This window comes from Mirounga leonina, unplaced genomic scaffold (assembly GCF_011800145.1).
Source record: "Mirounga leonina isolate KUSES-001 unplaced genomic scaffold, KU_Mleo_1.0 Mir_175, whole genome shotgun sequence".
NCBI lineage: Eukaryota > Metazoa > Chordata > Mammalia > Carnivora > Phocidae > Mirounga > Mirounga leonina.
This window is the reverse complement of record NW_023270453.1, coordinates 713652-737848: the sequence shown is the minus strand read 5'-3', so window position 1 is coordinate 737848 and position 24197 is coordinate 713652. Positions and strand designations below refer to the sequence as shown.

The 24197-nt window shown below is 41.2% G+C and overlaps 2 protein-coding genes across 4 annotated transcripts in view; both read left to right on the top strand.

Annotated features, from left to right (window-relative positions):
• BMI1 (BMI1 proto-oncogene, polycomb ring finger) overlaps positions 1 to 6291 on the top strand; it is an 11693-nt gene extending 5402 nt beyond the window's left edge. Inside the window, exons 2-10 of one of the 2 annotated variants that reach the window (XM_035021497.1) lie at positions 894 to 1024; positions 1361 to 1457; positions 2058 to 2113; positions 2187 to 2261; positions 2429 to 2537; positions 2616 to 2661; positions 3095 to 3193; positions 3558 to 3638; positions 3725 to 6291. In XM_035021497.1, coding sequence (XP_034877388.1) covers positions 913 to 1024; positions 1361 to 1457; positions 2058 to 2113; positions 2187 to 2261; positions 2429 to 2537; positions 2616 to 2661; positions 3095 to 3193; positions 3558 to 3638; positions 3725 to 4054 — 1005 coding nt within the window. In that variant the 5' untranslated portion in view covers positions 894 to 912 and the 3' untranslated portion in view covers positions 4055 to 6291. The remainder of the gene's footprint in view (positions 1 to 893; positions 1025 to 1360; positions 1458 to 2057; positions 2114 to 2186; positions 2262 to 2428; positions 2538 to 2615; positions 2662 to 3094; positions 3194 to 3557; positions 3639 to 3724) is intronic. The other variant, XM_035021498.1, reaches the window with a different exon arrangement.
• Positions 6292 to 20180: 13889 nt separating this feature from the next.
• Positions 20181 to 24197, top strand: part of SPAG6 (sperm associated antigen 6) — a 61940-nt gene continuing 57923 nt past the window's right edge. For both annotated transcript variants that reach the window (XM_035021495.1, XM_035021494.1), the window contains exons 1-2: positions 20181 to 20254; positions 20348 to 20443. In XM_035021495.1, coding sequence (XP_034877386.1) covers positions 20230 to 20254; positions 20348 to 20443 — 121 coding nt within the window. In that variant the 5' untranslated portion in view covers positions 20181 to 20229. The remainder of the gene's footprint in view (positions 20255 to 20347; positions 20444 to 24197) is intronic.

Sequence of the window (24197 nt, the reverse complement as noted above, 5' to 3'; positions counted from 1 at the left end):
GGCCGACTGGTGGGGGTCCCCCCGCCCCCGCACCCTGCCGCCCCCTCCCCGGCGCCCGCTGCCGCCGCCGCCCCGCCGCCCCGCACGCCCGCCGGAGCTCCGGGCTCGGCCCGGCTTCGCGCGGAGTTGCAGCGGTGGCCGGATGCCAAGTGTAAGTGTAAGTTGCTATGGAAACCCCGACAGAGGCGAGTTCCGAATCCGGAGCGAGACGGAGCCCCGGGCGCCGCCGGATCCGCCCCTCGCATCCCGGCCCCCGGGCGTCCGCGCGCTCAGGCCCCAGCTCGAGGCCGACTGGAGGTGCTCCTGCGGCCCCAGCACCCAGCTCCGGAAATGCCAGGGATGCAGATAGGGCAGAATTTGTTTTCCCTTTGTATCGCGTGAAAACGTGCCAGGTTCTGGTTGCTGGAACCGCCTAAAACAACAAGAACCCCTGGGAAGCCAGGGCATGCTCCCGGATTTTCGATTGAAGATCCATAAGGAAGTTTTACAGTAAATTAGGAGATCTGGAACAAGCTCTGGCGGTTGGTAAATATCTGCTGGGACTGCGTGGCGTGTGCAGCAGCCGGGGGGCTGCTAGGCTAGAGGAGGAATGGAAGAAAGAGACCCGAATATTCTCAGCTCCCAGCCCCCACCCCAGACCTTTTCTTCTCCCTCCTGGAATGACCTGAGGGACCAGAAGTTACTTTAGTTGAATCCTTTTTCATCATTTGACTATAATTGATTCAGGTCTGATTAGTAAATTCCTTCTGTAGAAAACGTTGGGACAGTCCAGCTGTACAGTGTTAAAACGAGTTTTATGAACTCAGCATTTCAGAGCATTCGGTTACTAGAAGTTGGGAGATAATCTCGTTTCTGTTTCTGTGGATTATGGCCAATATTTCTGTGTCTTGCAGGATACTTTATCAAGCAGAAATGCATCGAACAACTAGAATCAAGATCACTGAGCTAAATCCCCACCTAATGTGTGTGCTTTGTGGAGGGTACTTCATTGATGCCACAACCATAATAGAATGTCTACATTCCTGTAAGTACAAAGTTTTAGACCTTTTTGTGTGTGTCATGTATATTTCACATTTCTTTCTGACGTTTGAAAACTATTGACAATTCCAGCAATCCTTGAGAATGTTTGTACAAAGTGATGGAGTCATTTTCTACTCTTGCATTTGGTTAATTTTTGTTAATGCATAGTTTAAAGGTGTAACTATGGAATGTATAAGTGTTCCAAGAATGTTAATTGAGTTCATTGGAAATACCTTTTGACATTTAGCATTCTGCTACCACTAGTTCTCCATTTTTGACCCTAATTTCACTGCTTAGCATCTAATTTCTAAACTTAAAAACTTTGTTTTTCTACTACTAGTCTGTAAAACATGTATTGTGCGTTACTTGGAGACCAGCAAATATTGTCCTATCTGTGATGTCCAAGTTCACAAAACCAGACCACTACTGAATATAAGGTAAGAAAAGGTTTAAAATTATTGTCTCTAATTGTTATTGGAATTGCATAATTTAGTGAAGGTTACCCTGTTTTATTTTTTCACACAAAATTTACCGTTGAATCTCCACCTGGTGTGTGTGTTTTGTGTAGGTTGCTCTTCATTTCTCGACATTTTAATGATGACTAATTTTAAGCAAAGTTCGGTATTATTTAAGTGGATTTTAAAGGTTTTTAAAAAACTTTTTTTTTAAAACCTGAATTAGTTCTCCATTTCTGCATTGCTTTACTGAGTTTATGACAGGCAGGAATGAGTGTGTTTTAAAGTGTTTCCATTTTCTTCTCTCTATTCTCTTTCATATTAGCTAATTTAGTAACTTGAAAGGCATACTTCTCTTGATTCAGTGAAATGTGAAGAATTTTTTAATGAATGTAAAAGTATTTTTCCATTGATTTAAAAGATACTGCTAAAGAATTTTTATTCTCATAATTGTTATCTTACTGATGTACACTCTTACAATCAAGTAAAATACTACAAAAAAACAAAGAATCTGTAATAATTTATGAGCATTTAAAATTTTGCCATTATAATTAATGATTTACTTTTCTAATTCTTTTTCAGGTCAGATAAAACTCTCCAAGATATTGTATACAAATTAGTTCCAGGGCTTTTCAAAAGTGAGTAACTTGCTTACAAATGAATTTTTACAAAGTATTTCATCAGGTTTACCTGCTATAACAAATGTTTAAGTCTTTTTCCCCCCTCCCCCTTTAGATGAAATGAAGAGAAGAAGGGATTTTTATGCAGCTCATCCTTCAGCTGATGGTAAACTCTTTAGAGAGGGAAAAGACATTTTATTTGGAGGGAGAATTTATTATTCAATAATATATTAAAATTGAATTTAACTTAAAGTACCATTTCCATTTTCCTACATCTGTAATATTTTAATTAAATATTTAATTTTAAAATCGAATATCAAAATGTCTTTATAGCTGCCAATGGCTCTAATGAAGATAGAGGAGAAGTTGCAGATGAAGATAAGAGAATTATAACTGATGATGAGATAATAAGCTTATCCATTGAATTCTTTGACCAGAACAGGTAAATTCTTTTGGAAATGTGTTTTATGCTAATCTGTTCATAGATGCATTGTTCCACTAATAAAGTTATGTTTCTTAGATTGGATCGGAAAGTAAACAAAGACAAGGAGAAACCTAAGGAGGAGGTATGTTCCATGTCGCAAAAACAAACAGAAGAAACATTGTTTGGATTCTAGATTTTATGAAGGTGTATTTTGCCCTTTAGAATATTCTAAGTCCAGATGATGCTGTCAAATGGGAGAAAATGATCATATTTGATGTTTAAGAGTGATTTATATGCGATAGTAAGTAGATAGAATTTACTTTATATATGATTATTCTTACAAAATGCTTTGAAGAATTAATGCTTAATGCTTTGATGTATTTAAAGTTTTCTTATTATATTAGCAATCACCTTATTTTGTATTTATAATAGTAAACTCAAAGTATAGTTGAGAATTTAGTCAATCTCAGTTTTGGTATTCATACTTTTTATCATATTGAGGCAATCTAATGGAAATTTTTTTCTTACCCAAAAGTTAGGAATTTTAAAAAATAACTTTTTAAATGTATTCTTAGGTGAATGATAAAAGATATTTACGTTGCCCAGCAGCAATGACTGTGATGCACCTAAGAAAGTTTCTCAGAAGTAAAATGGACATACCTAATACTTTCCAGGTATCTACTTTATGGTTTTTGTGCATTTAATGTGGATTTTTTTTTTAATTCAATGACTTTTTTCTTTTTGGATTCTGAACCCTAAAAAAGCAACAGATTTTTTTAAATTTAGAACTTAGTTGGAACTATCTCTTAAAATGTTTAGTATGAATTTTGTTTTATGCTATGAAAACAAATTCCTTAGTAATGTCAGGGAATATTTTTCCTCATTTGAAGTGTCAAGAGGGAGTCTTTTCTTGTCCAGATGTTTGAAGAGAATGTTTGTTAAAGCTTTTTTGGATTGCATTTAGATGACAAAAAAAAAAATCTCGATTTATCTTTGTTCTTCATGGTACTTAGTAAGTGAAATACTATTTTCCAATAGATTGATGTCATGTATGAAGAGGAACCTTTAAAGGATTACTACACACTAATGGATATTGCCTACATTTATACCTGGAGAAGGGTAAGTAGCCTAACTAACACTCCGAGAGTATTGTGGTAAACTGTATTTAAAGAGGACTGATTTTTTTTTTCCTTTTCACTTTGTAGAATGGTCCACTTCCTTTGAAATACAGAGTTCGACCTACTTGTAAAAGAATGAAGATGAGTCACCAGAGAGATGGACTGACAAATGCTGGAGAACTGGAAAGTGACTCTGGGAGTGACAAGGCCAATAGCCCCGCAGGAGGTGCTCCCTCCACCTCTTCCTGTCTGCCTAGTCCCAGCACTCCCGTTCAGTCTCCTCATCCTCAGTTCCCTCACATCTCCAGCACTATGAATGGAACCAGCAGCAGCCCCAGCGGTAACCACCAACCTTCCTTTGCCAATAGACCTCGAAAATCATCAGTAAATGGGTCATCAGCAACTTCATCTGGTTGATACCTGAGACTCTTAAGGAAAAAAAATTTTAAATCCCCGATTTATATAGATATCTTCATGCCATTACAGCTTTAGAGATGCTAATACATGTGACTTTCGTCCAATTTGCTTTCTTTTGTAGTGACATTAAATTTGGCTATAAAAGATGGACTAGATGTGATATTCATATGGACGTTAATGGAAAAGATTGTTCCTCTAAAGAATTGGTTTCTGAGAAAGCAGGCAAGATGTTTTTCTGTGTGTTAGGCAAGATGTGAAATGGTTTCTGTAACCATTGTTCAGATTTGAAAAATTCTGCAGTGGATATAAACATTGGGCCATAGTTTGTTAATCTCAACTAACACCTACATTACATTCTCCTTGATTGTTCTTGTTATTATGCTGTTTTGTGAACCTGTAGAAAACAAGTGCTTTTTATCTTGAAATTCAACAAACAGAAAGAATATGCATAGAATAATGCATTCTATGTAGCCATGTCACTGTGAATAACAACTTACTGCATATTTAGCCATTTTGATTCCTGTTTGATTTTTACTTCTCTGTTGCTACACAAAACCGATCAAAGGATAGTAAACTTCAGTTTTACAATCTGTATGCCTAAAAGCGGGTACTACCGTTTATTTTACTGACTTGTTTAAATGATTCACTTTTGTAAGAATCAGATGGCATTATGCTTGTTGTACAATGCCATATTGGTATATGACATAACAGGAAACAGTATTGTATGATATATTTATAAATACTATAAAGAAAATATTGTGTTTCATGCATTCAGAAATGGTTGTTAAAATTCTCCCAACTGGTTCGACCTTTGCAGATACCCTATGTTTGAGCCTTATCAGCATAGAACATTTTTAATGTGGATCTCTAATTCTAAATTCTATTCCATTGGAAGCAATTGGCAAATCATAGTACTGATTTTCTCTAGTAATTCATGTTTACTTTGAAAATTAATTGTTGCAGTAAAGAAAAACTTTAAAGACTTTGGAAACAGTGTCTTCATTTCCTATTGCTTTTGATGGAATGAATGTGTTTTTAAAGTGCATATTGCTCACTATAATTCTAAAACAAATTTTTAAGTAAACCAGCAAATTGCTGGAAGAAGGCATTTTATCTAAAATTATTTTAACGTGGTTTAGCAGTTACTTCAAATTTAAGGGGTTGCTTTTACAGTTATAAACAATGACATATGCCCTCTCTCTAAAATCTTGAAATAGAAGCAATTTATTTTTAGCTTCTCCAGATATTAATTTTTAAATAGAGTGAACATGTTGAATTTAAAATATGAATAACCACAACCGTTTTCAGTTTGTGTTTTGCTTTGGTCGAACTTGGTGTGTGTTCATCACCCATCAGTTATTTGTGAGGGTGTTTATTCTATATGAATATCGTTTCATGTTTGTATGGGAAAATTGTAGCTAAACATTTCATTGTCCCCAGTCTGCAAAAGAAGCACAATTCTATTGCTTTGTCTTGCTTATAGTCATTAAATCATTACTTTTACATATATTGCTGTTATTTCTGCTTTCTTTAAAGATACAGTAAATGAAGTTTTATGAAACCACAGAATACATATATTTTTATTTTGACCTAAATTTGTACAGTACCATTGTAAGTGTTTCTAATTATAGATGTAAAATTAAATCTCATTTGTAATTGGGAAAATCCAATAAAAAGGATATTCATTTAGAAAATAGCTAAGACTTTAATAAAAATTTGATATGAAAAGCACAATGTGCAGAAGTTTTGGAAACCCTACTGTGGATTACAACAGGTAAACTAAAGAGAATCCATTGCTGTCTTAAATAGTGATGTTGCTAAGAAGTCCGTGCTTTGTTGTATAATTGCTTGAAAGCCCAACTGAAAGATGTATCTGTTTATTTACTCTACAATCTTTGAAGTAAAAGTTACCCATGTTTGCCAATTTTGGTGAATTTAACTCATTTTTCTAGGCTTCTCAAGTTTTTCATGATGTTATCTAAGAAAGAAAAGTTAGTTGATGGAAGTTTCAAATGATAGTTTTACTTTGGATGATCATGTATGTATATAAAGAATGAAAAAATATTTTTCAAAGACTAAAAACTTCAAATGCTAGTGGACCTGTCACTTGACTTGCACAAAATCAAGTTGTGAGATCAACATGGAACTAAAAGACTTAACATCTCAACCTTTTTATGATGGACTTATTTTTGAAATTGCTTATTAAAAATCAGATCTTGCATTTATGGCTCACTTAACACTGTTTTACCATACTTGAAAACATGCATTTATTTTGTTCGAAAGGATTTTTCCCCTACTCCATTTGAAAATTTCTTAAGCGTTAAAGGATATTTCATCTAAAATGTCTTTGTCTTTTAATAAAGCAGAAGAAAGATTATAATGTTTTGCATTCTCCCATAACCAGCTTTCACAGTTTTGACAAGATTTAAAACTTTTGCTAAGCTACCACTTTAAAAAGTTTCAATCTTATAATAACCCATATCAAAGGTGTTAACTTTGTAATTCTTAGCAGTAAAAGCAGAGTACATGAAAAGTAGGCTTTAAGTTCGGCTTTTGCTTCTGTAAAGTATTTTAGGATTCTGTATCATAAAGTTAGTGCTAACAAAATATTCCACAGAAAATGCCTAAATTGATTTCGCAGATTTTAGCTTAAATGCAAAAAGAATGAGGCTGGTTACTGCTGTGTAAATAGCGATCTATCTTACTTTACACATGCATACCACTTTACAAGTACTTTTTGCTTTTAAAATTGCCGGCCGTTAATTGCACTGAGGGGGAAAAAAGAAGCTGCCCCATCAGTTGACTTAACCTACCAACCATATTGCTTTGTTTCCATATTCATAAGGTGCAAATGTTAGGATTTCTGGAGGTACAATGCGACTTGCAGAGTAAGCTCGCAGGGGCTTTCCTACATCCTTTCCTCATTCTTTTCCCAATATTTGGAGTTTCAGTAGACACATGGCATAGGCCTATCAAGATCAAGTTTTATTGTGAAATCTCAATAGGAACCCATGTGAAATACTGCTTTCCACTGGCCAACAAGAAATGTAGATGTTTGGTTTTTTAAAAATAGCTTATGGTCATCTTTTCAGGGGATGGAATTTTAATTTTAGAAACAATCTGCACATGGGACCCAGTCTTAGAATCTTGGGATGATGAAAGTGGGGTCCCCCCCCCATTTCTTTTATATTTTAAAGGTTTGGTAAATATATCTTTTTTGTTCTCATTGCCCCTGGAATGAAAGTTGGGAATTCTGATTTAGTCTAGTGCTTCTATGAAATGGAGGCTAGATCATATTCTGAGATACGGTGCTTGTTTCCCTCATGCATTCTTCCTCGCATTTTAGCCAAAGCTAAGGTCTTGATGAAATTACATTTAAGATGATCCTATTTAACAACAGTATGTATTTTAAAGACATCTGATGTGCAAAGAGCACAGAAGGCAGCTCCTGCGTAAGGCTTTTGGGTTAGATAGCGCCATTTCACTTGAGGATGTTTCTTCAAGTATAAAATGAATAGCACAGCAGGTGGTTATTTCTAAGATCGCTCCAAAAAAATTGACTCCTCCCAAATAAAACCTTGTATTAAACTGGGACCACAGAGTTCAGATAGGTCCTTTACAAGAAAGAGAAAGTAACACATATTAGAACCGCCTAGTAAGTCAGATTTGGGAAATACCCCCGCGAATACCTTGAGCCTGTGGATCTCCTTGCAAATCTCAAGATCGTCCAGTTTTGATTATGAAAGTCTCCGAAAATGTTTACACAGTCGAGTGTTTCCTGTTTCCGCAGTTAATTTTTTTAACGTTTTTTTCTTCTTTTGGTTCTTGAAACGGATTTCCTTTATTTGCACCAGTTTCTTTTTCTTAGTGTGCAATTTCTAGAGTTCTCACATGAAGACTTCACTGTCAACCTTTTCTTCATCAAGTCGACGACATCAAAAGTCATTTATCACTGCAAACCTATTCTAGGATCCTTGTGAGTTTTCTGAAGTTCAACCTCATGTGGAAAACTCATCCCAAAATTTCATTTAACCCTCCAAGTAAACAGTAAGCAGTCAATAAAATTTCCAATGAGTTAAATTACTCCCATTCTTCCAGACTCTTAAAATATACCTTCCAGAGACTAATCAGAAAAAACTTTAAAAAATAGCAGGTGTCGTTCCCTCAGAGTCACCTACATTTCAATAAAAATATTACTTCTTGCTCTGATTGCTGGGTCATCATAAAATCCAAACTTCACAGAGAACATGATTTCAAGTTCGGTGCCGATTTGGTGCTCACAATTCTGTCCCCCTAAGTTAGCTAGAACTCAAACTGAGAGAAGAGACTTTGGAGGACTGCGGACCAGGGTACTCGGGAAACGCGTGGAAAATTGAGATGGAAGGAATGAGAACGTTACCGAGATGGACAAAGATGTTACTGGAGACTGAGAAATCTGTCCAGAAACCACAGTGTTTGGTCTAAATGCCCCCAAGGGTGGAAGATACACACACAAAGCCGAAGACAGGAGCGCACTGCGCGGCTTGGAAGAAAAACCGGGGGGCGAGGGTGATTGGGGTGGAAGGAGCAACGGCTTAAAAAAGAAAGAAAGGGAAGTCCTCTTATATTCTGGTGCCGCGTGGAAAGGGCACAGAACGACCGCCTGGAGAAAATGACCTCCCTTTCCCGGCCGCGCTGTCTTCTCGGTCAGGGAGCCTTCACCAAAAGGACAGGTTAAGGGGGAAACCGCCATTCTCCCTGTCCTTATTTTTTAACTAGCCGCTCTCGGAGGAGTGTAAAGAGCTACAGCTCAGACCCCGGTTACCACGGCGCCGCGGGGGCTCCGCCAGGCCCTACGCGCGAGCCGAGGCGGCGGGGCGCCGGGAGGCCATTTTGCGCGTGCGCCGCTCGCCTCGCGCCGCCCTGGGTTCAGAGGATTCGGATCCCGCCAAATTTGAAAGCAAGATTCTCAGGCCCTATCGGCTTGGGAAGCGGCGAAAATAAGTCCTTTCGCCAAAGTCGGAAACTGTGGCAAGGGGCGGCGACGGCGGGGACACGCGTGGCCTCAGAAGGTGGCCACCTTCCTGCCGAAGGCTCGTCCACTGGGCGAGACATCGGCGGGTCGGCCGGGCCGCCGAGGCTCGGCGACCGGCTCCCCTGGGCCTCGAGCTCAGCGCGGGTAGGCAACGGGCCCACGTCCCGGGAGGCCGAGGCTTCGCTCGTAAAGCGCACAGACGCGCATCCTTGCTTTGCCCCTCCACCTCCTCCCGCTTCAAATCCTATGCCCTTTCTCCTTCAAAAACGAGGTGCCCTTGCAGTTTGAGTTTTTATTGGAGAGACTGCGGACTATTAACAAAACATAAAGCTGCCATCTTGAAGGTTCCCGAAGGCCGGGATTCGAAGGCGGTGACTGGAAGGGCCGATGGCTCCAATCCCCTGGGACTTAGCCGGGTGACAGTGTCAAGGAGGGGGTGGCTTCTCGGCAGGAATCTCAAGATCTGGGCAAAGGACCACACCTTGAAGACCCAAAGGCGATGCCTAAATAGGTCTCGGGGCCAGGCGAACCTGGGAGGTTTGGCACCCTCGCGCCCCCGGCCGGGCAGAGTGGCTGGCGGTCCGAGGCTGGGATGTCGCCTCCGAAAGACGCGGGGACGCAGCCGGTTTCCTACAGAGTGTGCGCCTGCCGGATCCCCAGGGTATAAACGCTTATCTGACCTGGGCCTCCCACTGGCACCCGAAAGCCGGGAGGGAAAGGAACGACTTGGGAAGGGGAGTCGGGCTAACGGCGGAGAAGTGAAAGCGGCCTAAAATGGGCGACGCCGGGCGAGTCCTCTTTATCAGTGCAGCAGACTGCAGGAGCCGCCATTTGGTGGCGGATTTTGGTATTTCAGTAGCACGTTGTGCTGAACGTCACAACTGGCTCGTATACGTGGCAGGGTCATTTTTAAACCGCGGTTTTTAAAAATTCAAAATTTCCCCTAACCTTCCCCGTCGGGGGCATTGAACCCCCTCCCCCACTCCCGCTGGACCGCTCCGCTCGCCCCTCGACCCGGGGCGGGGGACATTTCCTAGGGGCGACGGCGGCCTCCACCCGTGCCCGAAGGCTGGAGTGAAGCGTGACGGAGCCCAGCGCACACCTAAAGGGGTGTTTTCCTCCCCGTTTTTCAGAGACGGGGGCGATTGCGAGCCCGCAGCTTTCCTCTCCCCAGTGCGGAGAATCTCCTTTTCCTGAGGTCGTGACGGGCATTGTCTTCTCGCTGGCCGGTATTCCTGCCCTGGTCTCCCGCCTCACACCTCTCGGGCGTGACGAGCCCCGGCCTAGCGGGAAGGAACGCACCCGTCGAGAGGCGACTCCTCTGGGAATGTCGGGTTAGGATCCCGCACTCGCGCTTCCAGCTCTGCCCGGAGCCCTTCGGGGGCCGGGAAAGCTAGACAAATCCGTAGAGTGCCAGGAGGCCTGGTGTCCCACCCAGGGTTGCCGGGTCTTCGAGGGTTTCCATTAAAAGCCCCCGAAGCGTGAGGTGCCTACCGAGAGGAGAACAAAGGGCCGAGGGGGTGAACGCGAGGCGAGTCCTCGCGTGCCGCAGCCCTTTGCTTGGCCGGGCTCGGAGTCGGGGTTGCGGGCAGGACTGACTCCGGGCCTGGAAAGGAGCGGGTGGGCGCTCCCCCCCGTCACCCCCGCGAACTGAATGAACCCATTCTTCGAGCCTAAGCTGCCATGTTGCATTCACAGAGGGCGCCAGCAATTTGACGCTTCCGAGGCAGCGACACCCCCAACCGATGAGCCCTTCAGCCCTTCGTGCCTCACAGCTGCGGTCAAAGCCCGAAGGGCCCGCAGGGCGCGGGCGGGAGCGAGAGCCTTGTGGGCTGCGGAGCCGGCGTGGCGGCGGCGCCGCGGCGGCTTCCCCTCGCCACCTTCCTTCCAGGGGCTGCGGGGCTGCGCGCTAGGCAGAGGCTCGGTTGCCAGTAGCAACCACACGACGGCGATTTGCAGCCAGGGCCGCCGCCGCAGCCGCTGGTACCGCTGCATCCTCGTACACCTCGGGGTCGAGCACTTGAAACTCTGGGGGTTGCCTTCGTTGACATCTCTCGCCCCCGCCCCGGGTCCTCATCCTTCGGTACCTTCAGCTCGGCTCAAAAGCCAGCTCCCCTGGCTTGGCCCTGCCCCCACCGCAGACAATAGGGGCGGCTTGGAGAGCACGCTGCAGCGCGCGCCTCGCTGAACAGGCACCTGAGCCCCCGAGATAGGGGCTCTTTGCTTAGTCCCAGCCCCAGGTGCCCTGGTCTCCAGCTTGAGCTGAAATGCTTCGTCAATGGCCAGTCCAGTAGAAAGCTTTTCTTGACATCAGAAATAAGGATGGTGGTAAAGAAAGAAGTCGAGACAAGACGCCCACTCCCTTTCTACTAACATGGACACAAAGAAGAGCTTATGGTTGTATCTGCTCTTGGTAACAGTGGCTTTCCTCTGGGTTAGAACCACAGGAAAACGCTACAATCTTCTATTTTGTCTATCGCGAGTATTTTGCGTTTGCTGCAACATCACGTCCAGATACTTGCTCTTGTTATGCATAAGTGGATGGAGCATTTCCCCCCCTTCATTTCATCTGATGAACCACATCAGCTCTTGGCAGTGTAGACTGAGTGGTGTGATGCATTAAAAAAATGATTGACCTTAACCCTCAGGAATCTTTCTGCCTTTCCTAATATCTGTGGTTCTAGGACACTGATTTAATTTTTTTTTAACAGAAACTTGTTAGTATTTTAAACAGGTTTTTATTGAAGAAAAATCTTCAAAGTATCCAGGTATCCAGCACAGTATTTTATTTAGCTAGTAGGATAACTTGGGAAATATGTGCATTGACAAATTTCTTCACTCTTGATAACTGGCCCTTCTTTAAATAGCCATTAACTTAGCTGAGTGTTCTTCAAGGATTAAAATTTCATGTGAATCACAGATGTGCTGAAATTTCTAAGTTTAAAGCGCCTAGAGGACAAGCACCTGTCTTATAAATCTTTGTGTGCTCCAGAGTCCTTTTAACATAACTCAACACATATTTGAATTTCTAGAGGATTCCAGAAGTTCAACAAACCTTATTTTAAAAAACAATTTACTAATAAATACTATAAAGCTTAGGTACCTCTAATGAACTCGGTGAAGAGCTAAACATTTTCCAAGCTAGTGCCATTAATCAGATATTCTCATTCATGCACATTTTTGCCTATATTTCAAATGTGGTAGATTGTACTAAAATTATCTGACAAATGTTTCCAGAATTCTAAGGACAATGATAAATTGTATATAAGAACTAGTAACTTTGCTATTTTCCCACTAAAGGGTCTGAAAATTGGTTAAATACCCATATGTAAGATGAGATTTTAAAGTGACTTTCATACTTTCATATGGCACAAGCATGACATTAACTTTCTTCACAGTTCAACAGGAACACTAAAGAGGCTAGTATTGGATGTTGCACATCTACCAAGGCAGTGCATCTTGAAATATCCTTTTTAATTTAAATCAGCTTTAAAACATACTGAAAGTAGTTAATATGTCTTAATCATATCTGATGGTAAACTTAAATCAACATGCATCCTAAAATGACTCTTAGGTATGATGTTTTAAAAGGGGTTCACTTTTAAGCTTCACAAAATGTCAAGTTCATTAAATAAGACAGTTTACTTCAAAGAAGAAAGTTAGCACTACTTGGTTCCTGGAGGCAACATAATGACCTGTAGCTTGCCCAAACACCCCACCACCACCTTAAAAATAGGAAAGCAAGGCTTTAGTGAAAAGTTCCCTTCTATGGTCTTTCAAGAAAGAAAAGCTCCAACAACTTGCTTTGGACCAAGTTAAAGAGATTATCTCCCTTTTTCATTACGACTGTGTCTTTCAATGAATTGAAGGATAAGATCAAAGTGCATTCATATTCATGTGAATTATCGCTATTGACTTGAATAATGATGGATTTCATTGTTTTATTTAAACTGAAACCAGAAATGCTGCTTTTGAGTCTACACCCCTAAGGCTGTAGAATTTCTTCTATGAGGACTCAAAAGCCAAGCAATTAGGTCTGACAACCACGTCATTTCCATAATGTACTTCCGTACAGAGGACTATTTATTGGAATCAGTTACATTTCTATAGAATCTTACCACACAATTTGACTCCCTTCAAACCTTATGGGAAAAAAAAAAAACCACAAAACCCTAAGTTTAATAAACACACTACCAAAATACTTAAGTGTAAATCGTACTGGGAAGATAAAATGATGTTTAGAAAGCATTTAGTTGTTCATGAATCAGAAAATTAATGTTATCAGTAATTAACTCAGGACAGTGTTTTTGCTTTGAAAATGATTCATTACAGTTTGTTTTCTAATGTAACTGTAGAACTTGGTCAGAGTAAGCTTGGGAAAATGTGTTTACCAGCTGTTTCTTTCTAAATATGCCTCGTGACAATTTTCTTAAAATATTTTCACTTGGGTTCTTTTCAGACTATCCCATCATTTTCTAAGGAGAAAAAGGTTATGAGATGCAAAGGACTCCACTCACTTTTACCAAATGCTCATTCTACTCAAATTATTCACCTATTAAAATTCTTATCACTTTGGAGAATACCCCTAAGGAAATTCATTACAAAAAGGTAAGTTTACAACAGAATAATATAAGCATTCTTTAAAATAGACTTAAGAAAATGCATTTCATGAACTTTAATATACTCAATTCATATAGGCTCTCTAAACTGAAAAAGAGACTCTAGTGCAATGCAAGTCTATTATATTACCATGGTCTGCAATGGGTTCTGGGAATATCCTTTCCCACAAAGATAACTGATACCAGTTTCTTGGTATCACTCTTAAATTCTTGCCATACATTTAAAGCATTATGCATAAGCACCACATTTTTTTAAAAAAATCAATGTTTTTTAATCTAATTGTGCTATAAGAAGTCTCTATCTTCACTGTCCCCATTTGGTGTTCATAGTATTGCAAGGCACTCTTTAAGCCAAGAGTTTGTTAGTAAGTTTGTTTCTATTTGGGATTTGGCTATAAACATTCTGGCATTATTTGTATACTTCTAAGTTTATTTGTAAACTTTCAAGAACTTTACTCTTGACTTATAATTAAAATGATAATCAACTGCATATTCTTTCACTAGAGGGTCTATTCACTCCTAGAATAAAAAGTATTTCTTTATAATTCATCTCCTGTCTTGCTAATGGGAAAGGTATTAGTATTTTCTTCATATAGGTAGTCATTAATCTTTTATGTTATCCATATGAAAATCTTTATTCTTCACTTAAAAAAATAAATATGGGGTAACGTTGGAGTAGGAGGCAAATTAAAATAACCCAGGTTTAGCAATATTCAGATGTCTCCTCTGGAATATCAAAAAATAAGATGACAGCAGTTGTGTTTTATGGCTTACTCGGGCTAACGAGAATGCAAATTGTAGTGCAGGTATCTCCTCTTAAAGAATGAGATGCTGTGCCACCGCGTTTTACAACCTAGTCTACGTTTTAGCGGAGCCCTGATAATCTCTATGGGGGAAACCGACATGCAGAGTGGATAAACAGCCTATGCCGTTTTTTGTAAAAGCAGAAACCTTGAAATTTTTCTCTCATTACTTTTGCAGTATTTTCGAAAGGTCAGAGCATACAGTCAGTTATTCTTCAGAGTAATCAATGAGCAAGAATTTTTGGTGTAGGATTTGATATAACAACATGACGTCAAAAATTAAAAAAAAAAAATTGAGGCTCGCACATGCGCAGTGAGGTATGGCTTTTTTTTTTTTTTCAAATAAGCTTTTGGCTCTTCAACCCGCCTCTGGGATCTGGCCTGCGCCACCGGGTCTAGGGAGCTGGCTGAAGTAAGGTGGTGCAGGTTTCCCACACCCCACCCCTGGCAAAAAGAGTCGGAACCTCCTCGCTCCCCCCACCAACGAGGGCGAAGCGGGGGGGGGAGGGGCGCTCTCTTTAGAACTCCTGGTAGGAGAAAGTCAGGGAGAAGCAGGGCCGACTGGAGCGGCCGCGGCGAGTTTCTCCGGCTGCGCCAGCGCTGCGGGGCCTCGGCCCTGGGGTTCGGGTCTCCGCCCGCTCCGGGCTGGCCCCTGAGAGTTGGCCACACCATTCCTGGGCCCACGGGTCAGCCGCGCCGCCGGGAGGTCGGCCGGGCCCTCTCCGTGAGAGCCCGCGTGGCGGTGCGGTTTTTGCTGGAAGCCTGGCCCGGGGAAGCAAAGCGAAAGGATAGAGGCCTTCTTTTTCCTGCAACCCGCCCCCGAGCAGACGCCGGCTCTGCGGGACCCGCGGCCCCTTCCCTCAAGATACCCAGGCCCGCGGCCCGCGGAGCTGTGAGGATGCACGCAGAGTGGGACCGCCCCCCCCCATCTCGCTCGCACCCCGGGGCATCGCAGCGGCCGAGCGCGTAGCCGGTCCCGGGAGGCCCCGCGGGAGGGAAGCAGCCGGGACGAGCCTGCGCTGCGCTTCCGCACTCGCGCCCTCGGGCGGGGCGCCCCCGCCTCTTCCTCCTGCTTGCACCCCCGACCCTGATTTCCCTGCGCCCCCTTTTCTGCCTAGCTCAGCGATTGACGGCGGGGCACTCGAGGGCTTCTGATCCAAACCACAGTCTGACCCCAGCCCCAACCGATTCCCGGCGCCCCCTCCCTCGTTAGAAACTGAACAGAGGTGCTCTTTGGAGTTAGAGACATTTTAGACTAAGGAAAAGCCGAGAACGTCCCGGAGTACTGCATTCTTCTCTTCCCGTGGGGCCCCAACACCCCCATCAACAATGAACACAGTTGCCTTTCGGGGCCAGCGCCGTCGAGCGGGGAACCCCGCGTACACACCGCGCGGAATCCCGCCTGTGTCCAGTTTTGCGTTGCGGGCCAAGAACCTTCAGCTCCTGACTGTCGGAGCCGCGGCGTAGCTGTGGCTGGACCCGCACCTGAGGGGTGCAGGGGCCGAGTCCTCCCAGGTCTTGGACCTGATGCAGGCGGGGTGGGCTCCAGGGTTCGTTTCCTATGTGACACTTTCCATTTTTGTCTCCTGTATCCTGCACTAATAAAAAGGTGGGGATAGGACAGTATCTGCCTTCCCTGAGACAAGTCCAGCAACACCAAGATTTTAAAGAGGTGGGGGGAATGGGTAGTGTTGAGAGGGAGTGGCTGACAGACATCTATGTCAGGGCGCTTGGAGTTTTCTATCTGGTGATGCGGGGTTTGGGTACAATTTTTAAGGAAAACTCACTTCCTTAAAAAGATACTCACATCACACACGCGCGCGCGCACACACACACACACTCACACACACCAAGCAGCAATAATTTGGTTTTTTATGCATGTCCCAGTGCCTATTTCAGACTTCTACGTTAAAAGCATCCATTTTTAGTATCAATCACTTTGTGCTATACGGTGCTTTTGGAAGCGAAATTATTCGTGTATGGAATCCTCCTAATCATGGTTTACTTTGAGAGTGGAAAAGATGAGTTCAATCTCTGCATCCATTGAATTACTGGAAAAGAAAGACATGTACAGGTGTATCCTTAGAACTTTGGGCCAGTTCAATCACTGTCATCTTAACATTTTACTGACCTTAACACTAAAACGTAAACACTTTAAAGTTTAAAATGTAAAGAATTGACTTTAAAAGGCTTGAAAAGCAAGGAATAGGACATAAGACAAATACAACCCAAGCATAGAAATGTTAATCTTCCTCTCCTGGATAGGAGTGTCCGAGTCTCTTCTGCAGCTGACAAACCTGGTGGCACAAATGGATGGTCTGCTGAGACCTAAATGCAAAATCCTGATGCTTCTCCCCAAAAGAGTGCCAAAGCAACATTTAAGAGTCATATGTTTGCTTTCATCATTATAGATAATATTTTGAGTCCACTAATTTGGTTATGGAGTGTGTAGTTTTTTTTTTAATTCAAGCATGCAAATATGGAGTTGTTTCAATAATTTTAGATTTGTTTTTGGCAAAATGATTATTGTATTCTATAACTTAAATAATAATTACATGCAATTGCCAAATGAATACCTATTTAAATGCTAATACTATGTTTTAATTCTTTGGGGGAGGAAGGAAGGAGATTTCATATCTAGATAAAACCCAGCTAATTTCTCTCAAAAACAAGAAGACTTTTATTATTTAAGTGATGTAGATATTCTCATTTTCTTCACCTTGGTTACCCTAAGTCCCTTGTCTTTGCTTCCAAAGCATTTATATGGCTTAGAGCAATGATAGCTCTTAAAACACGGGCAGGCTGCAGTGTATACTTGTTGAATGAATTAGTACTTTGTTTACATGTCTTTCTCCCACTAGATTTCATGTGCTAGAAGACAGGCACGTTCTGTTATTAGCAAAGTGTCTGGCATACTTTGATACTTAATATGTGTTTGGCTTGATAGAGGAATATATATACACTTGATTCACCTCAACAATTTTTAAAATGTGGATGTTAATATCTAATCAGCACATATAAAGCCTTAACTTTTAAAATTCAGCTAGGAGCTGAAGAAAAAAATACATGTATGGTAGAATTAGCAAAATTTCTTTTTGGCATATGTAAAATATATTCCCATGATAATGAGATTTTTCTGAATTCCCAAACCAGATTTTTAGAGAAGTAGAACAGGATATTTAAACTGGCTTTATAATGGTGTCTTTTAAAAGTCTAATTTTCATAAGTAAAAAATCAAATGCAAAAGTGATTTTGAAGTTACACATGATTACCTTTTTACAAAAGGAGCCAAAGCCTTCCAAACAAATCTTTCATAGAAACACATTTGCAATTTGTTCAGATAATATGTTTCATCCTCAATCAAATGTATAGTTTAATAGGTCAAGTACATTGTATATCTGTATTTAAAGTCAGCTGGTACTTTAAGAACAGTAATCTTAAATGGCACTTTAAAAAAAAACCCTGAAATATCCCTTTGAACAGTTTTCTTTCTCACTACTTAACTGTTACAGTTGTATATGTGATCATGGGGCATTCAATTAGCTTTGTAAAACAGAATGGTATTTTATTTTGAAGTTAGTAAGTTGAAAAGTGGGTCAGAAAATATAGATTGGCTTTCTTGTCAGTAAAAGTAATCTGCCATATTTTATATTTGAATTGCTGATAAGATAATTCACTTATATGTATATTATAATCATTCTGTTGCATTTCTCTATTTAATTTTAAAGGCTTTTTTTTTTCCAAAAAAGCTAGAATAAAGAGCAAAGATCTAGCTTCTTTAATGTGTCCAATTTCAGATATAAAGGACTCCTATATTATGTTTTATAAGGAACAAATACAATTTAACCCTCAGACCTTGTTAATGATACATATTCAGAGTCTATAGTTTAAAATAGTTTCTATGCCATTTGAACTTAAGTTTTTAAACTTTGTAGCATTCCATAAGTAGACTTGTATAAGTAGTATGTTTATAGGTTTAGACATCTTTTTCACTATCAGGCTCCTCTCAACACTTTTAAAGTAGAAAATCATAGTAAAGCAATTACTAAAAATGACAGCTGTGGTAGCTTAGGAGTTTGAATTGTTTAAGGACTGAAACCAAATATGGAACCTCTTAGTTTTAAGGGGATTTTTTTTTCATAATGCAACAAGGAACTGAAAACAAAATTACAATGATGCTTTTATTTGCCACTTTAATTATTTGCCCAATCTGTTTTCCCCGGCGTCTCTAAATGGGAACATAAAAAAACCTCAATTTTAAAAGACCTGTTTCCTTAGAGAAATGTGGAGATCATTGTGAAACTTATGACTTTGGAGTTAGGTAAAGGAATTGTGAGTATTACTGGCTTCTGAACTGCGGAGCCAAAGACATGCACCTGTTCCGGGGGTAACAGGGAACCTGACTGAACACACTTACTCCTCTCTTTTATTGCTGGTCCATTCCCCAACTATCTGGGGCTCCACAAAATATCAGGACTTCATCAGAGGGCTCAAGTCAGAGGGAGAGCTAAAAGATTATTATATAGGACTCACCCCAAATATGAGAACCAGCTAAGTTTGCATACTCCCTTCTATTGAAGAGCTATCAAGAGGTTTCTTTCCTGTCTTGGCACTACTCAGCAGCGGCTGTGGCTATCTATTCACTTGACACCTGGTGAAATTGTAGTTTCTGATGGAGAAACATTTAAAGTTGACACCTGTCATTGAAACATTTCGTATACAGTTTTCAGGCAAGCTAGAAGCCAGTGATAGACTAAGTACTTAATTTCTGTTAAAAGACTCTGGGTAAAAATTTAAACTTATACAAGCTAGGGAAGTCTGGTTAAGATAATGTGAATCAAAACTTTCCAGGTAAAGATTCTCTCTCCCTTTCTTTTGGAAATGTCATTTAGCAACAAAATGAAGCTTAAGTTTAAAGACAAAGACAACTGTTTAAAAATCACAAAAGTGAGGAAACAGCAAAGTTGGTAGTTAGGTAGGAGAAAGTCACGGAAGACAGGACATTTATCATATTGTTCCCCGTCCACTTTTCTCATTGAATCTCTAGGAGTGTTTATTAAATACTTTTAAAGCAGTATGCTTAAGTTATGAACATCGTTGTCTTGACCCTCCAGGAATCGTGAAACCAGAAATGTCAGGCACCTGAAAGCTGGATTAAAGGGGAAAACCATTCGGCGTTAAGGTTGCACTGACAACGTCTATATCAGATTACAATGTCGTATGTGAGCTGTCTCTTGACCGTCTAAGCCAAAGACGGCGCCACTGACGTAGTGTGCTAGCCTCGTCGCGCTTTAACCGGCTCCCCCTCGTCGGGACCGAGTCCGCGGCGCAGTCAGGAAACTTCGCGGGTGCGGTTCGGTTTGCAAAGAACCCTAGGCTCCTGGGCGGACGCCCTGTACCCGCGCAGGACCGTGACATCGACGGCGCACGATTCCCGCGGCGGCTTGGCGAGTGTGGCACGTCTCGGGAGCCCCTGCAGGCGGAGCTCCCCCGGGGCTGGCTGCCTTCGCCCCGCGCCGCGTGCCGCGCCGTGACGTCACGCCCGGGACTGGCCGTTGCCGCGAGACGGTCGCGTTCCGGTTCCGGTCGGTTGCCCGGGAGAGGCGGGTACACAGAGAGAAACGGCTGCCGTCGGTGGCCGAGTCGTCGCCGCGGTCGTCCCCTCGGCGTTCTCTCAGGCCGGGAGCGGCCGGGCCGCGTCGGCGCCGAGCTGGTCGCGGGCCGAGCGCGGCCGGCGCCATGAGTCAGAGGCAGGTGTTGCAAGGTAAGGCCCGGGGCCGGCGGCGCCCCGACGGGCTGGCGACGGGAGCCGCGGGGGCACCGGGGCGGCCTGCTCCACCGTGTTTCTCCTCCGCAGTGTTCGAGCAGTACCAGAAAGCCCGGACCCAGTTCGTGCAGATGGTGGCGGAGCTGGCGACCAGACCCCAAAACATGGAGACGCTGCAGAACGCGGGTGAGCCCGCACAGACCCCGCGTCGCTCAGCGCCCCTCGCCCCTCTTGGCGGGTCGCTCCGCACCCCCGGCCCTGTGTCACTTGGGGCCCCTGCCTCGTCTTGCACCTCGAGTTTCTAGTCACCCCGGTGCTCAGCCCTCTGTCGCCCCTTACCTCCTTCCCCCTCACCCCGTGATCCCTGGCCTTGCCTAGTCCCGCGTCCCCGGTCCCCTGCCTCAGCCTCGGCCTTACCCCGGCTCCCTGTCTCCCCGCTCCCCTGCCAGCTGAGCTTTTGGAGAAGGGCAGGGTGGAGACAGGACGGCGTCCCTAAGTTCTTCCAATCCACCGCGGAGACGGGAGAAGCAGTCGTTCTCTGTAGCTGGTCTTTTTGGGTGTGAGGCCAAGAGCGTGAAGCTTCCAGATTGGTGTGAGAGGGGCCCTACGTCCCTATTTCCATCTTTATCGCCACCAGGCCAAGTGTTAAGTTGAAAGTGAAGGCCAGAAGAGTCGCCTGGAAGTCATTTTACGTGAATGGGAATCTACCTTAATCAGACCCATTTTATCCGGGTGCCGTTGCTTGTCACCCTGCCTTTGATCACCTTCGACTTCCTCACACCAAAGGAATTCCAGAGCGGTTGACACATTATTTCTTGCCTTGCGTTAGTGAAAGGGCAAAGATTTGCTTGAATAATTTCTAAGACATTCAAAGTAGGTAAAGTGCTAGCTTTGAGAAGTCCTTAAGGCGCTGTCATTCCACCCCCTCCTCAGTCCGAAATCATGCATACTCTAGAAAGAGGAAGAGAGAGTATGTGATTTGCTTATCAATTAACATAAACAGATGGAGAAGATAATGGTGGATTAAGGATGATTCCACTGCCATCTGAACTCAAAGTAACGTAGCATTTTATCACTACTGTGTCATAAGAAATGTTCAATTTATAGTTTGTAATCTTTAAAACCCATTCAAATTAACACAGAATTAAAAGAAATTTAAGGACATGTTGACAGGGCAAGAATGTTTAGAAATAATGTTTACTCTGGTTTCTTTGAGGAGAATTACTATTGCACCTAAATGACAATTTTTTTCTGTCACTGAGAGAGATTTTGGTGTTTATTCCTTGTATATTTCTTTGGAGGGGGTGTATTTATAGAAAGTGTATTTGATAATCATGTTTTAAAACTTTTTATTTTGAGATAATTGTAGATTTACATGAGTTGTAAGAAATAATACAGAGATCCCCTGTACCTCAAAACTGTGGCATGATATCACAACCAGGATATTGAAACTGATAAAAATCCATCCATTTTATTCAGGATTTCCCAGTTTTGCTTGTACTTACTTGTGTGTGTATGTGTGTGTGTGTGTTTAGTTCTATACAGTTTTATCCTGTGTGTATCCATCATCACTATAGTCAAGATACACAACACTTTCATTACTGCAGGGATCACTTTTATTGTCCTTTTATAACTACACCTACCTTCCTCTTGTCCCTAGCCCTGGACAACAACTAATATATTCTCCTTTTGGAAATCTCAAGTTGATCATCTTTTGTTCTGTAGTTGTTTCATATGGATTAATTTTCTTTCTTCTGCATGTGTGTGTGTGCTTATGTGCATGGATGTATACTCCCCAAAGTACCCAGAACAGTGTTGGACACAGTGTTTCATATATACTGACAAATACAAATTTATTAGATCATAGTACATTTTAAAAATGCACTTAATTTTTAGTTCTTCCCCACTCTCAGTCCTACTTGTCAATGGCTTTTGTGAATGGACACTTACTATTTACAAATATCTAATTTCTGAACTATAGGTAAACAGCTAAACAAACATTTTTTTAAAAGGGAAAATGAAATTATTTAAAAAATTTGATACTGTAATATAGGGGTATTAGTAACAAGATACAGAATATCACATTTTAATATAGTAGTGGCAGTTTATCTCTTCCTATAAGTGTACAATATAGAATGTACTATGGAATTTAATCAATCCAAACCATTAGGCTAAGTGATCACCAAAATATAAGGGACCTACATATGACATCTTAAATAGCCACCTATTTCCACTTATGGTCTGGCTTATGAAGGAATGGAACACAAAAGGAATATAACAATGTCTTGAAGTTGTCTGCACTTGACCAATGTTGATGGAATGCTAAATTTTTCTTTTCTTGAGGAACTTATTTTAACATAATTCATGTTATCTAGATTCAGTTTAAGCACTCCTTTAATAATTTTAAATAGATACAGCTAATGAATATTCCAGTATATTTATTCTTTTAATTAAAAATAATCTGTAAGCTTTGTTATGAAACCTTAATAGCCTATAAACTATTGAAATGGTTTGCTCTTTTACAAAAAATCAACATGGATTTAAAAATACTTTTGAATGAGCTACAATACGTATGCATCACTTATGTATTATGATCAAGTTTTTTTTTCAGCCAGGTGACTTCATTTTGATAGCATAAAATACCACTGCATTTTATTCCTGACTTTGACATACTCTCTGCATACCTGGGAAGGTTTTGTTTTGTTTTCTCACTTTTCTCCCCTAATGAACTGCTTAAATAAATATGTATCATGGATCCAAGATAAGGTAAAAACATTTTCTATATAGGCATCATGATAAATCAGTAATTCACTTGTTAAGAATTTTTTTAAGTCATTCACTGTGAAAGGAACCTTAAAGGTGAAAATTATCAATGGAGTTTTATTTCATTTTATATCTCTGATCTTTTTCATTGTATTTTTGATGTGCTAATAAGAATATTTGCTTTGTTACATATGCCCAAAGTAATTACTAAAGCAAACAAAGTGTTGCAAGATATCTTCTTCAGAGTATTTGGACAAAAATAAGTTTGATTTCTAGCCAAAACTGTTACTAGAAAGAACGGTGTACAACGTGTCTATAACCTAGAGTTGTTTTTTTCTTACTGAGATTTTATTCCTTCTAAATCAAATACATACAGGAAAACATTAAAAAGTTTGATGTTTGTTATAAAATCTCTTTATGCACCTTCCAACCCTGTACGTTTGAACCATTACATCTTGCAGCTATTTAAAAATGAATTTTGATACTTCCCCTCTTTGAATAATCAGTAACACATGTAACACATTGTAAATAGTAGAGATAATACATTATTACTTCTACCAGTTGTAGAATTTCAGCAAATGGCGGTGATTGTTTAGTTATAAAATGTAAGTAATATGTTTTGTGGCATATTGGACTATCAGGCTCTCTTACTTGGGTTGTTTAGAAAGTCTTTTATACTAAGCTAATATAAAAACTTATTTTTAAATTGCTCAGTTTCATAAAATGAACTTTCTGAAACAGCTATTTATGTGAGAAAAATTGGGATAGAGTTTAAATTAATACTTTGTAATATTTAACATATAACCTATAGCAGAACAATAAACATGGCTAATCACTAGTTATACACATTTTCAGAAGAGTAAGAATAGAGAAAATTGCTAACACTTTAAATATGCATCTCTGTGAAGCTAATTTGCAAATTTAGGCAATTTAATGAGTTTACATTTCAAGAAAATAATAATGATCTTAAGTTACACATGTTTGGGGCAGGGTGAAAGTGTTCAGATTAATGATTTAGCACCTCAGTTTGCTGAGAAGGAAAAGTCTGTGATAAGCATTTATCTTTAAAACATAGCATGGTATGTACAAGTACCATGATTTTCTTACAAAACCCACTGTTCCAAAGGATATTGAAACTGAAAAGATAATTAGTAGAGCAACTTCAAAAAAACTTAAC